General features: G+C 45.2%; 1 protein-coding gene across 1 annotated transcript in view; it reads left to right on the top strand.

Annotated features, from left to right (window-relative positions):
* Positions 1–14,279, top strand: part of PCM1 (pericentriolar material 1) — an 866,960-nt gene that overhangs the window by 631,688 nt on the left and 220,993 nt on the right. Inside the window, 2 exon segments of the mRNA XM_030191464.1 lie at positions 5,294–5,488; positions 7,070–7,132. Of these exon segments, the coding sequence (XP_030047324.1) occupies positions 5,294–5,488; positions 7,070–7,132 (258 nt within the window).

Consider the following 14,279-nt stretch of genomic DNA (forward strand, 5'->3'; position numbering starts at 1 on the left):
CGTCGATGGAGGAAGCTTCATTGCAGTCTATGCGGGAGTCGGTTCCTCGATATCGCCATCGAGACCACAGGTCTTCGGCATTGAGGCGGGTTCGGTCTCAGAAGTCCCTAAGGGAAGTGCTCTCCGACACCGAGGAAGAACACTCGTGGGAGTCAAAGGAAGATCCCAGGTACTTCTCAGATGAGTCCTTTGGGATTCCCTCTGAACCCTCCTCTCCACCTGAAAGGAGACTGTCTTGTCCTGAGAGTTTCTCATCTTTTGTTCAGGAAACGGCTCAGGTCATTCCATTCCCTGTAGACGTGGAGGATGAGTCCAGGGCTAAGATGCTTGAGTTCCTGGACAACACCTCTCCACCTAGAGAGGCAGTGACAGCTCCTTTGCATAAGGTACTCATGGAAGTCTTCATGAGAAACTGGGTGTCCCCTCTGTCCCCATTGTCCCGAAAAAGACGGATTCCCAATATCAGATCCACGGGGAGCCTGGGGTTAATGAGGTCTCAGTTACCCCACAACTCCATGGTGGTGGACTCCGCCCTCAAAAGAGCCAAGAGTACTAGAGATTATGCTTCGGCGCCCCCAGGCAGAGAAGCTAGGACCTTAGACTCTTTTGGGAGGAAAATGTATCAGGCCGCCATGCTGGCTGCCCGAATACAATCCTATCAGCTCTTCACAAGCATCCACTTGCGGAACTCATGCAGCAGCTGTCTACTTTTGTCGATGCCCTTCCTCCAGAGCAGGCCGAACCCTTTCTTCAGCTGGTCAAAAAGCAGAAGGCGTGTTGTAAATTTTTGGCCAGGGGCGCGTATGACACTTTTGATGTAGCATCCAGGATCTCTGCTCAAAGTCTAGCAATGCACAGATTCTCATGCCTGCATGTTTCTGACCTGGACCTTTCAGTCCGTCAAAGGATAGCTGATGTTCTTTGCCGGGGGGATAACCTTTTCAGAGAGAAGGTAGAAGATCTGGTTGACCAGATCAAGAAGCACAGATGCTATGGCTTCTCTTTCCCACCAGGCGCCTTCTGCTACATCCTCCTCAACTAGGAGATGTTTTCGTAGACCTCGCAGTGCTCCCTATTCCTATCCTAGGCGTAGGTACACTCACGCTGCTCGCCAGCCTACTCAGGCTCAGCCCCAGCGCGTTTGTTCCCGTCAACAGCATGCGCCCAAAGCCCTACTGCTCCCCAGCAAAAGCAAGGGACGGGCTTTTGACTGGCTCCAGATGAGCATAGCTGCAGTACAAGTGTCCGGTCCAGACGACTTGCCAGTTGGAGGGAGGTTAATATTTTTTCTCCAAAGGTGGCCTCTCATAACCTCCAACCAGGGGGTTCTTCAAATAGTCCGGTTAGGATGCACCCTCAATGTGGAATCCAAACCTCCAAATTGCCCACCGAGAGCTCATTCCTGCACCTCTCAGCACAGGCAGGTACTTGCAGAGGAACTCTCTGCCCTTCTAAAGGGCCATGCGGTCAAACCTATTCCACCAGGGAAAGAAAGGTTGGGATTCTATTCCAGGTACTTCCTTGTGCAGAAGAAAAGGGGGGGGGGGGGTGCGTCCCATCCTAGACCCAAGGGGCCTGAACAAATTCCTAATTCGAGAAAAGTTCAGGATGGTTTCACTAGGCACCGTTCTTCCCATTATTTGGGAAAAAGGTTGGCTATGCTTTCTGGACTTGAAGGATGCTTATACGCACATCCCGATACTTCCAGCTCATAGGAAGTAGCTTCGTTTTCGGCTGGAAACACAGCATTTCCAGTACCGCGTACTGCCCTTTGGCCTGGCATCTGCGCCCAGAGTGTTTACAAAGTGTCCAGCAGTAGTCGCAGCGTCGCTACACAGACTGGGAGTGCATGTGTTTCCTTATCTCGACGATTGGCTGGTGAAGAGCACCTCGGAAGACGGTGCTCGGGAGTCCATGTGGAAGACTATTCAGGTGCTGGAACTACTGGGGTTCATAATAAATTATCCCAAGTCCCATCTCACTCCCGTTTAGAAATTGGAGTTCATTGGAGCATTGCTTGACATGAGAACGGTTCGAGCCTATCTTCCCGAGGCGCGGGCAGACAACCTTCTGTCCCTAGTGTTCAAGGTTCGAGCATCACAGCAAGTCACAGCTTGGCAGATGTTGAGACTCTTGGGGCACATGGCCTCCTTGTTATGCCCATGGCATGTTTGCACATGAAATCTGTTAAATGGACCCTAGTATCAGGCTACAGGGAATCTAGAAGATGTCATACATCTGTGCACCAATTTTTTGCATTCACTTCACTGGTGGACAATTCGATCCAATTTGACCATGGGACGTCCATTCCACATTCTTCAGCCTCAAAAAGTGCTGACAATGGATACATCTCTCCTGGGATGAGGAGCTCATGTAGATGGGCTTCACACCCAGGGAGCCTTATCCCCCCAGGAAACAGATCTTCAGATCAACCTTCTGGAGCTCCAAGCGATCTGGAATGCTCTGAAGGCTTTCAGAGATCAGCTGTCCAACCATATTATCTTGATTCAAACAGACAATCAGGTTGAGATGTACTACACCAACAAGCAGGGGGGAACCGGATCACGCTCTCTGTGTCAGGAGGCCGTCTAGATGTGGCTTGTTTCTCTAAGCCACTTATCTGGCAGGCATAAACAGTCTAGCCAACAGGCTGAGCAGGGGTATGCAACCTCACGAGTGGTCGCTGAGTATGGGCATGACCCACGAGCTCTTCCGTTTATGGGGCACCCCCTCTGTGGATCTCTTTGCCGCTCAACTAAATCACAAGGTCCGTCAGTTCTGTTCCAGGCTTCAGGCCACGGCAGACTAGTGTCAGATGCCTTTCTCCTACTTTGGGGAACAGGCCTTCTGTATGCGTTTCCTTCCATACCTCTGGTGGGGAAGACTTTGCTGAAACTCAAGCAAGACTACGGAACCATGATCCTGATTGTGCCGTCCTGGCCGCGTAAGATTTGGTTCCCTCTTCTGAAATTGTCCATGGAAATTGGAGTATTTCCCGACCCTCATTACTCAGAACGAGGGGTCGCTTTTACATCCCAATCTCCAGTCTCTGGCTCTCACGGCCTGGATGTTGAGAGCATAGCATTCGCTTCTTTGGGTCTTTCGGAGGGTGTCTCCTGAGTCTTGCTTCCAGGAAAGATTACCCTAAGAGGTGTTACTCTTTTAAATGGAGGAGGTTTGCCCTCTAGTGTGACAGCAGGGCCATAGATTTCCTTTCTTGTCCTACACAGACTCTGCTTGAGTACCTTCTACACTTGTCAGAGTCTGGTCTCAAGACCAACTCCATAAGGGTTCACCTTAGTGCAATCAGTGCTTAGCGTGTAGAAGGTAAGCCTATCTCTGGACAGCCTTTATTTGTTTGCCTCATGATAGGTTTGCTTTTGTCAAAGCCCTCTGTCAAGCGCTGCTTGTGTCATGGGATCTCAATGTTGTTCTCTCTCAGCTGATGAGAGCTCCTTTTGAGCCACTGAATTCCTGCCATCTGAAGTACTTAACTTGGAAGGTCCTTTTCTTGGTGGCTGTTTCTTCAGCTCGTAGGGTCAGTGAGCTTCAGGCCTTAGTAGTGGATGCACCTTATACTAAGTTTCGTCACAACAGGGTAGTTTTCCGCATTCACCCTAAGTTCCTGCTGAAGGTGGTGTCCGAGTTCCATCTGAACCAGTCGATTGTCTTGCCAACGTTTTTTCCCTGTCCTCATGCCCACCCTGGTGAAACCAGCTTGCACACCTTGGACTGCAAGAGAGCTTTGGTCCTTTACACTGAGCGGACGAAGCCTTTCAAACAGTCCACCCAGTTTGTTTGTTGCTTTTGATCCCAACAGGAGGGGAGTCGCCATCAGTTAACGCTCACTTAGCCTCCACTGAAGAGATTTGCAAGGCTGCAACGTGGTCTTCAGTCCACACTTTCACATCTCACTACTGCCTTGAGCAGGATACCCAATGCAACAGTCGGTTTGGGCAGTCGGTGCTGCAGAATCTGTTTGGGGTTTAGAATCCAACTCCCCACCCCCCAGGCCCATTTTATTCTGCTGCAGGCTACACTCTTAGTTTGTATATAGTTTCAGGTTAATCTACGTTACGTCCTTGCCATTGCGAGGCCCAATTGACCAACAGTTGTTTTGAGTTAGCCTGGATGCTAGGGATACCCCACTTGTGAGGATTATTCAGCCTGCTTGTCCTCGGAGAAAGTGAGGATACTTACCTGTAGCAGATATTCTCTGAGGACAGCAGGCTGATAATCCTTACAAAACCGCCCACCTCTCCTTGGAGTTGTCTCCTGTATCTCTCTTTTTACTCTTCATCTAACTGAGGAGCACGGCGCGCTCAAATGCTATTTCAAATGCCGGTTCCTGGGTCGGCGCAAATCGCCGACCCACTTGTGAGGATTATCAGCCTGCTGTCCTCGGAGAATACCTGCTACAGGTAAGTATATTCTCTATATGTTTGGAGCATTCTCAGTATCTTCCGATACAGTTAAATGCAAAGAAATGTTTTGTACTGTGTATTTACTGCATTGCAGATAACTTGATACAAGTATGTCTATCTAAGCTTGTTGAGGTGGTGGTAACTGTTCCACATAATCTGACACATTAACAGTAAGTATATGTTACTTGTTATGTTAACAGGTAATGCTGCTTAGTAAATAGGTCCCTCATCGCTTCTTGGCCTTTTGGCTAAGATTAAGTGTAGCAAACAGGCCCCATAGTATTATTGCCCCGTTGCTATAGACATTAGTCATGGAACAAGGAGATGATCTGGGAGATTTGAAATAAATCTTATTGTACATTGGTGGTAGAAGTGTAAAAGTGACTGGCCAGTTTCACTTGTTAAAGTCTTAGAATGCTTTGTTTGATAACATTTATTTTTCTACTTCCAGTAAGGCACATGGTTATGGAAGTATGCCTTTCCCATTGTAGAATGTAAGCAGTCTCTACTAAGGCTGTGGTACTTAAGGTGCTCTAATCACCATGAGTTGCTCCCACTCATTAGAGATTAAATCTGGGCCCTACTATACCCTTCAAACTCATCTGGAGAATTTCATAGCAGAATTCAGAACTGTACTTCATCATATTCCATAATATATGTACAATATGATTGCGTTCTTACCTGTTTAGAGTTATTGCTTCTGTGTATTTCCAGTTAAATTAATACTAGGATTATTTTTAAATGGACACTGAACCGGTTAGATTTTTTTCTAAAAATATCAAACAGTACATGCACACTAGCTTTTGCTTATTCATTTCAAATGCAACACATTCAGTCTGAAAACTTTTTGATGATATTTTTATTAACAGGATTCTCTTGCAAAATTTGCTGGCAGAAAACTGAAAGACTGTGGAGAAGATCTTCTTGTTGAGATTTCTGAAGTTTTATTTAATGAGTTGGCCTTTTTCAGACTCATGCAAGATCTGGACAACAACAGTATAGTAGGACAGCAACAATGCAGGAGACTAGAAATGGCTGGAATTTTACAGCATTACCCAAAAGAGGTTAATGTTTATGTTTATTTAATCTTGATTTACTGTGTATACCATACATGATGGATCTAAGTGGTATAAAATTAAAAAAACAAGAATAAAAAGGAAAGAACTCCATCAATAGGATAGGTAAATACTCATCCAAGAGACACAAATACAATGAGGTTGAAGAAGTTATTCCAGGAAGTGGACCCCGAGAACACCATCAGAGAATTACCACGCCTGTTGACAAAGGTTTTCAGTAAAGCTTTAAATGTAGAGAATGAAGCTTCTCCACGAGTAGAGTTCAGAAGTAAATTCCATAGCTTGGGGCCAAATAAAAGAAAGCAGATTGCCACATGGATTCATGGAGACATTGTTTGGGTCCAAGGAGAACGGCTGTATAAGGAATAGTCAGAGTCCCAGTGTGATTATAAGCCCTATGTGCTAGAGAAAGTATCTTAAATAAAATCTGATATTTAATAGGTAGCCAATGCAGCTGAGTGAAGAGAGGAGTGGCATGATCAAATCTATTAGCCCTGCAGAGAAAGCGTACTGCACAGTTTTGCAATGTCTGTAGTCTTTTGATCTGAGAAAGACTTGCATAAATAGAATTGCAGTAATCTAGTTTGGTTACAAGGAAGACGTTAATGACTTTTTTTTAAATATACGTGTCTTACTGTGTTATTTTTTAAATAATTTTATAGAAACTTAAAGATAATACAGTAAGCAATTGAGGCATGTCCACATAAAAAGAATAGACCACCATAAAAGTATGGGTGGGTTTTTTTGTTTGCTTTTTAAACAAGAAATTTTAATCCAATATAACCTAGTCTATTTATTTATTGTATTTGTATCCCACCTTATCCCACCTATTTGCAGGCTCAAAGTGGCTTACATAGTGTTGTTAACATAGTTATTCCAGTATGTCAAATATGGTTAGTATTGTGTAGAGCTTAATCAAGGGAAGAAAGAAGAAGGGAGGGAGTTATCAGGGTATTTATAGAAGGTGGGCTTTCATAACTGAATGGGTTGGTGAAGTGGATTAGTGGGGCTGTAGGTTTTCACTGTAGAAATATGTCTTCAGAGATTTGCGAAAGGTAGTTGTTTCATTGATTGTTTTCAGGTTTATGGGTAATGCATTCCATAACTGCATGCTCATGTAAGAGAGGGTCCCTGTCAGGAAGAGAGTAATTCTAGAAAATAGAAAAAAGAAAAATACTTGCACTTTTATTTTTATTTATGATAAGAGAGGGAAAGTGTAGTCTTTGTGGTTTCATATTTGCTGTTATATTTTCTGAGAGCAAATCAGTATGTAGCCCCCTCAATAATTATATATTTAAGGGGGACTTTTACAAAGCTGTGCTAAAAATTGTGCACTAAACACTGATGCCCATAGTAATACAATGGGCATCTCAGCATTTAGCACAAGCTGATTTTTAGTGTGAGCTAAAAACACTAGCACGGCTTTGTAAAAAGCCCCCTAAATTTTTAGAATAATTTTTTTGAGATAATTTTGCTGAATTTTGACATGTCTAGTCATAAAATATGTTTTTGTTGGTGTCTAAAATACTAGTTGTTGATATATTTTAAAACAATTTGATTGTCTTTTAGACAAAGAGAATTTGTGATGAAGACACTTGTTCAGCTGCTGGATATATTGATGATGAAGATAAAGTATGTAATGTATAATGCATTTTTCCTAAGAAAGCTGGTGTAGGGGGAATAATTGTTTTATTAACAGAATTGCTTTTGCTTAAATTGATACATTTAAGGTTGCCCACCTACCTAACAGCGAGGCAATAGATACCATAATTTATGGGTGCTTGTTTTGATTTAAAAAAAAAAAAAAAAACGCTGAACTTTTTCTACCAACAGCTTTTGGGGGGGGGGGGGGGGGGAGGAATTCCATCTTTGTTTTATTTGAGAGGATAATTTCCCTTGTTTCAATTATGACACTAAAAAACGTATCCGAAACACAGTGATTGAATTCCTATATTGTCTGTTGGTTTGGTAAACTTCTTGACTGTCATCTCATAAAGTTGACATAATTGATTATGAATGGTCATGAAAGGATAACTTCTTAATTGCTTTTGTTTGATGAGAGGTCACGTAACATTTTAAATATTAAGAGAAGAGCACTAGAATTCAGAACGTTGCCAAGCAAAGAACTACCATACATTTGTTTCAGCAGTCAGTTCATTTTCAGCCTCCACCAGTACAATCAAATGGAAACCAAGAATGCAGTTTCCTAAGAGGATGTGGGTTGATTGATAATTTCATATGTTTACCTCTGGTCAAGCTGGGGGGAGGGGCTAAGGTGATGTTGGGTGCAGTTGCTTTGTATCAGCCCAGAGAGTAGCTGCTTTGTCACCTCTTTGCCTGTTTTTGTGATGGGTACAAAGTGGAATAGTAAAACTAAAGTCTTCCCTCTGGATTCTGAAGTTACTCTGGTGACAAGGCAGCCTAATTGGAAGCTTGTAGAGCTCAGGTGGAGGCAGCAAAGGTAACAGTTACTTCGGCCAGGTCTGCAATGGGTTCCAGATCATAGCTTGGATTAAGGCATCCTTGAGCCCTTTGGATAGAATGGCATACTGGCAACCCAGAAGCATTAGCGATAGAGAGGGAGTGCAGAGCTGTGGTGCTTAATTGGAGGAGACGTTGAGTTTTCTGTTGGAGTGAAATCCTATGGCTGTTTCCTTCCCTGCCATGGAAGGATTGGGAGCTGAGTCACCACTGGGTGGTTTGGCTGCTGCTGAAGGTGGCAGTGTGGGGGATTTGAAAAGTCTGCAGTCTGTGATCAAGAAACCAGCCGTTCTGACATTGGACTCACTCTGGGAAGTAATTGAGAAAGTAAATACCTCTCTAACAAATGGGTAACTGAACTGGTGAGTAAATCCTTAATTTCTAAGCAGGTACAAACTGAACAGGCACAAATACTTGGAAAGCATGATTCCAAGTTTGAAGCTATAGACACAAGATGGTAATGCTGCTTTGCTGAAAGATAAGGAATTCTCTGAGGACAAGCAGGCTGCTTGTTCTCACAAGTGGGTCGACGTCCGCGTCGGCCCAGGATACGGAACAAATTTTTCAAGCAAAAATAAAAAGTTTTTTGCCTAGTCTTCTGGCGCGCGAATCACACGCACTGCGCATGCGCAAACAACTTCCTGCCCATCGCGCCAGAGTGCCCCTTAGTTTTCTTTTCTCCGTGTTGAGGTGCGGTAGTTTTTTCTGCACTCCTCTCAGGCTCAGGAAAGAGTCTTTGAGTTTTCACTTTTTCTCGTAATTTTTTCTTTGTTTTGTTATTATTGTCAAAAAAAAAAAAGAGTTCCCGTAGTGTACTTTTAGTTTTTCTTCCCTTTCGTTTTTCGTTGCGGCCAGTTTTTAGGCTGCGCGGTCGTGTTATTCCCTTATTTTTGTGCCCTTTTTTCCTTTATCAGGCACAATCGCGTCTTTTGATTTTGCCGAAGCCGTTTTCCCTTCCATGTCATCGAAGACACCCAGCGGCTTCAAACGTTGTACTCGGTGCAACCAGACCATCTCAGGTACAGATACCCACGCCTGGTGTATCCAGTGCCTTGGGCCCGACCATTGCCCAGCTGCTTGTAGTCTGTGTTTTCGTATGAAGAAACGGACCCAAGTGTCTTGAGAAGCCCGAGAGAAGCATTTTGGAGCTCGGTCTGGTCCTTCGACGCCAACATCGACATCGGTACTGAAGTCAGCGGCATCGACATCGAAAGGAACATCAACATCGGGAAGAGAGGTAATGGCTGCTGAGAGACCAACTCGCGCTGGGAGCAGTGAGGCGTTGAGTGGGTCTCCACCTGCCTCAAGGCCTCCTGTTTATGCAGGCCTCCTGACTCGGCCCCAAGGAAATATGAAGATTCCACGTCCTCTTCGTCGGTACCGATGAGTCTCGATGACGGGTGTCAAGCGAAGGCGAAGAAGCACCGTCATCGTTCTCCTTCGACACACGGTACCAGGAGCTCAGGGGCATCTAAAGAGTCGGCACCCGTGAAGCATTGGTGCCGAGAGGATCACTCCCCTTCGATACCGGAGGTGCCGATGCATTGGTCTCCTAGCAGTCCGGTACCTGCTCCCGAGCCTCCATGGATTCTGACACCGCCTGTTCCACCAACCCCGCAGCCATCTCCGATGGCGGCTCTCGATGAGCCTTGTTTCCAGAACTTCTGGAGGGACTGCTATGACAGTCAGCTTCAGTGTTGGGGGTGCTTGCGCATTCTGTACCGTCTGCTGCAGCGGTGAGGTCCCCGACTGCAGTGCTGCCTGCCACCCAGGTCGACTCCCCTTCGACGTCGGTGGAGGGAGCTTCGCCGCAGTCAGATCGGGCATCAGCCTCTCGACATCGCCATCGAGGACATCGTTCCTCGGCGTCAAGGCAGGTTCAGTGTCGGCGTACCTTGACAGAGGTCTTATCCGATACTGAGCAGGAGCGTTTGTGGGAGTCGGAGGAAGATCCCAGGTACTTTTATTTATTTACTAGTAAAAAAAGGCCCGTTTCTGACAGAAATGAAACAGGCGCTTTCAAGGTTTTCCTCGGAGTGTGTATATTTGAGAGAGAGAGTGTGTGTGAGAGATGGAGTGTGTGTGTCAGAGAGAGAGAGAGAGAATGAGAGAGAGACAGAGGTAGAGTGTGTGTGTTTGTATGAGAGAGAGAGAGTTTGTGAGAGACAGAGTGTCTGTGTGTGTGAGACTGTGTGTGTGACAGAGAGATAGAGTGTGATAGACAGAGTGTGTCAGAGAGAGTGTATGTAACATAGTAGATGACGGCAGAAAAAGACCTGCATGGTCCATCCAGTCTGCCCAACAAGATAAACTCATATGTGCTACTTTTTGTGTATACCTTACCTTGATTTGTACCTGTCCTTTTCAGGGCACAGACCGTGTAAGTCTGCCCAGCACTATCCCCGCCTCCCAACCACCAGCCCCTCCTCCCACCACCGGCTCTGGCACAGACTGTATAAGTCTGCCCAGCACTATCCCCGCCTCCCGCCACCGGCTCTGCCACCTAATCTCGGCTAAGCTCCTTAGGATCCGTTCCTTCTGAACAGGATTCCTTTATGTTTGTCCCACGCGTGTTTGAATTCTGTTACCATTTTCATTTCCACCACCTCCCGCAGGAGGGCATTCCAAGCATCCACTACTCTCTCTGTGAAAAAATACTTCCTGACATTTTTCTTGAGTCTGCCCCCCTTCAATCTCATTTTATGTCCTCTCGTTCTACCTCCTTCGCATCTCCGGAAAAGGTTCGTTTGCGGATTAATACTTTTCAAATATTTAAACGTCTGTATCATATCACCCCTGTTTTTCCTTTCTTCCAGAGTATACATGTTCAGGTCATCAAGTCTCTCCTCACATGTCTTGTAACGCAAATCCCTTACCATTCTCGTAGCTTTTCTTTGCACCGCTTCAATTCTTTTTACAACCTTCGCAAGGTACGGCCTCCAAAACTGAACACAATACTCTAGGTGGGGCCTCACCAACGACTTATACAGAGGCATCAACACCCCCTTTCTTCTGCTGGTCACACCTCTCTCTATACAGCCTAACAACCTTCCAGCTACGGCCACCGCCTTGTCATACTGTTTCGTCGCCTTCAGATCCTCAGGTACTATCACCCCAAGATCCCTCTCCCCATCCGTACCTATCAGATTCTCCCCGCCTAACACATACGTCTCCCGAGGATTTCTATTCCCTAAGTGCATCACTTTGCATTTCTTCGCATTGAATTTTAATTGCCAAACCTTAGACCATTCTTCTAGCTTCCTCAGATCCTTTTTCATGTTTTCCACTCCCTCCCGGGTCTCCACTCTGTTACAGATCTTAGTGTCATCCGCAAATAGGCAAACTTTACCTTTTTTCCCATAACATACAAAGCAGCCAAGAGTACTGTAAAACTGGATTCTTACTAAACAGTTCCCCAGAGGTCACATAAGAATAGCCATTGTGCTTGAGCCAAGACTAGCAAACAGTAGTAAATAGTACTACTTGGCTCTCTGGTATCATCCCATGGCTTTTAATACCATCTCTACGCTGATGACTCCCAGATCTACCTCTTTACCCCCGAAATCTCAACCAGCATCCAGACCAATGTATCAGCCTGCCTATCTGATATCGCTGCCTGGATGTCTCAACGTCATCTGAAACTTAACATGGCCAAATCCGAGCTTCTCATCTTTCCCCCTAAACCCACCTCTCCTCTCCCCCCTTTCTCTATTTTAGTGGATGTCACTCTCATTCTCCCTGTCTCATCAGCTCGTAACCTTGGGGTCATCTTCGACGACTCTCTCTCCTTCTCTGCTCACATTCAGCAGATTGCCAAAACCTGTTGTTTCTTTCTCTATAACATCAGCAAAATCCGTTCCTTCCTCTCTGAGCACTCTACCAGAACCCTTATCCACACTCTTATCACCTCTAGCTTAGATTATTGCAACCTGCTTCTCACCAACTTCCCACTTAGCCATCTCTCCTCTTCAATCAATCTAAAACTCTGTGAGTGAGTGTGTGCCCCCTCTCTCGCAGGACCCCCTCCCCACCCCCACCTCTCTGGTCTCAGGACCTCCTCCCCACCTCCCTCTCCCCTGCCCCCCCCTGCAGCCATCCATGTCCAGCGACTCTCCTCTCCCCCTGCCCCCCCTGCAGCCACCCATGTCCAGCGACCCTGCCCCCCCCCCTCCAGCCACCCATGTCCAGCGACCCTCCCTGTTGAGCAGCAGCAGCCGCTACAAAAAGAAAAAAAGCCATAAATGATTTTAAACATCAGGCACAGCACCGCAGACAGCCATCAGGCATTGGCTGTCGGCTTTGCAGCCGCTCCTCCTCCACGTCACTGCCCCTGGAGTAAGACCCCGGAGGAGCGCAGCGATGTGAGAGGTTGCGAAATGTTTCCCTCGGGAAGAATTGTTTCACACATTTGAGTTTCCACATTGAGTCGAACATTTTCTTTGTTGTGGATGTCACTTGGCTCTCTAGTGTTAGGTTGCAGTTCAAGAGGATTATCAAGCTGTCTGAGATAGGGAGGGTGTTATCTGGGTTGTTGATAATTGTGGAGTTGTCTGCGTTGTGTTGGGATGAGAGGATAAGACTGTGTTTTTTTTCTTTGTTGAGTTTTAGTTGGAATGCATTTGCCCAAGAGTCCATGATGTTCAAGCTGTTCTTGATTTCGTTGGTGATTTCTGTCAGTTCATATTTGTACGGATTGTATATTGTGACATCGTCTGCATAGATGAAGGTGTTAAGGACTTGGCTAGTGGGGTCATCATTAGGTTGAAGAGGATCGGTGATAGCGGTGATCCTTGTGGTACTCCGTCGTCTGCTTTCCATGGTGATGATATGTTTGAGTTTGATTTTACTTGCTATGTTCTTGTGGTTAGGAAACCCTTGATCCAGCTAATTATGTTTCCACCAATCTCGAACTTATCTAGTAATCTTATTAATATATTGTGGTTTACCATGTCAAATGCACTAGACATGTCGAATTGGAGGAGGAGGATGTTTTTGCCTGTTGCTATTTCCTGCTTGAATTTGGCTAGGAGAGTGAGTAGTACTGTTTCTGTGCTGTGGAGGGGGCGAAAACCTGACTGTGATTCGTGTAATATTGAGAATTTGTTTATATAATCTGTAAGTTGTTTGGCTACCATGCTTTCCATCAATTTGACTGACATTGGGATGGATGCTACTGGACAGTAGTTAGTGATTTCACTTGTTTTTTTTTCTTGGTGTCTTTTGGTATCGGGGTGAGTAGGATGTTGCCATTTTCCTTAGTGAAGACACCTTGCTGTAGCATGTTATTTAGGTGGGATGTGGGGTCTACTATGAAGCGGTCAGGGGTGGATTTTATTAGGTAGTTGGGGCAGGTATCTAGTTTATAGTGAGTGTTGGAGAAACTGCTGATTGCCCATGCAACTGTATCGACGGTGAGGAGGGCAAAATTTGACCAGGTTCGGTCAGCCAGGTATTCTTCAGTTGTTGGGTCCAACTCATTAAGGAAGTTTTCAATGTCAGTGTTGTCCTGAGGTAGCGTGTTGTGTAGGTTAACAATTTTTTCTTTGAAATATTTAGCAAGTTTATCTGCAGATGGGATATCTGTATTCGATGTAGTGACCAGGTTGGTGTCTAGGAGTTTGTTCACGATTTGGTATAATTTCTTTGTGTCTTTATAGTCTGTCCCTATTTTAGTTTTATAGTATGTTCTTTTGGCCTGTCTTATAGCGTATTTATACTTTCTTTGTGCTTGTTTCTACGTGTTGAGTGTGTATTCATCTTTTGTTTTTTTCAGTGCTCGTTCGAGGTTTCTGGATTGTGTTTTTAGCTTTTTCAGTTCATCGTTGAACCATGGTATCGAGTTGTGCTTATGTGAAGATCTTAGTATGCATTTGCATCTTTTATCCCATTCTATGAGGTAGTATAAGGAGTCTGTTTGTGCTGTCCATTCATTGTTATATATCTGTTGCCAGAATGTTTTCGTGTCTACGTGACCTCTTGTTCTGTAGGATGTGTGTTCTTGTATTTGGTGTAATCCCTTCTTCCGCCAGTGTATTGATAAGTTTAGTTTGTAGTGATCAGTCCAGGGTGTTTCTGTGCATTTAATATCTGTTATTATTAAGTTCTGGTCTGTTGAGAGTTTTCTTCTGATGAGTCCTGTGGATTTCCCTCTGAACCTCCACCAGAGAGGAGACTATCTCCACCAGAGCGTCTTTCCTTTTCCTCTTTTGTCCGGGAAATGGCTACAGCTATTCCCTTCCCTGTGGAGGTTGAGGATAAGCCCAGGACTGAGATGCTCGAAGTCCTGGATTATTCTTCT

This window comes from Microcaecilia unicolor, chromosome 2 (genome assembly GCF_901765095.1).
Source record: "Microcaecilia unicolor chromosome 2, aMicUni1.1, whole genome shotgun sequence".
In the NCBI taxonomy this organism is placed as follows: Eukaryota; Metazoa; Chordata; class Amphibia; order Gymnophiona; family Siphonopidae; genus Microcaecilia; species Microcaecilia unicolor.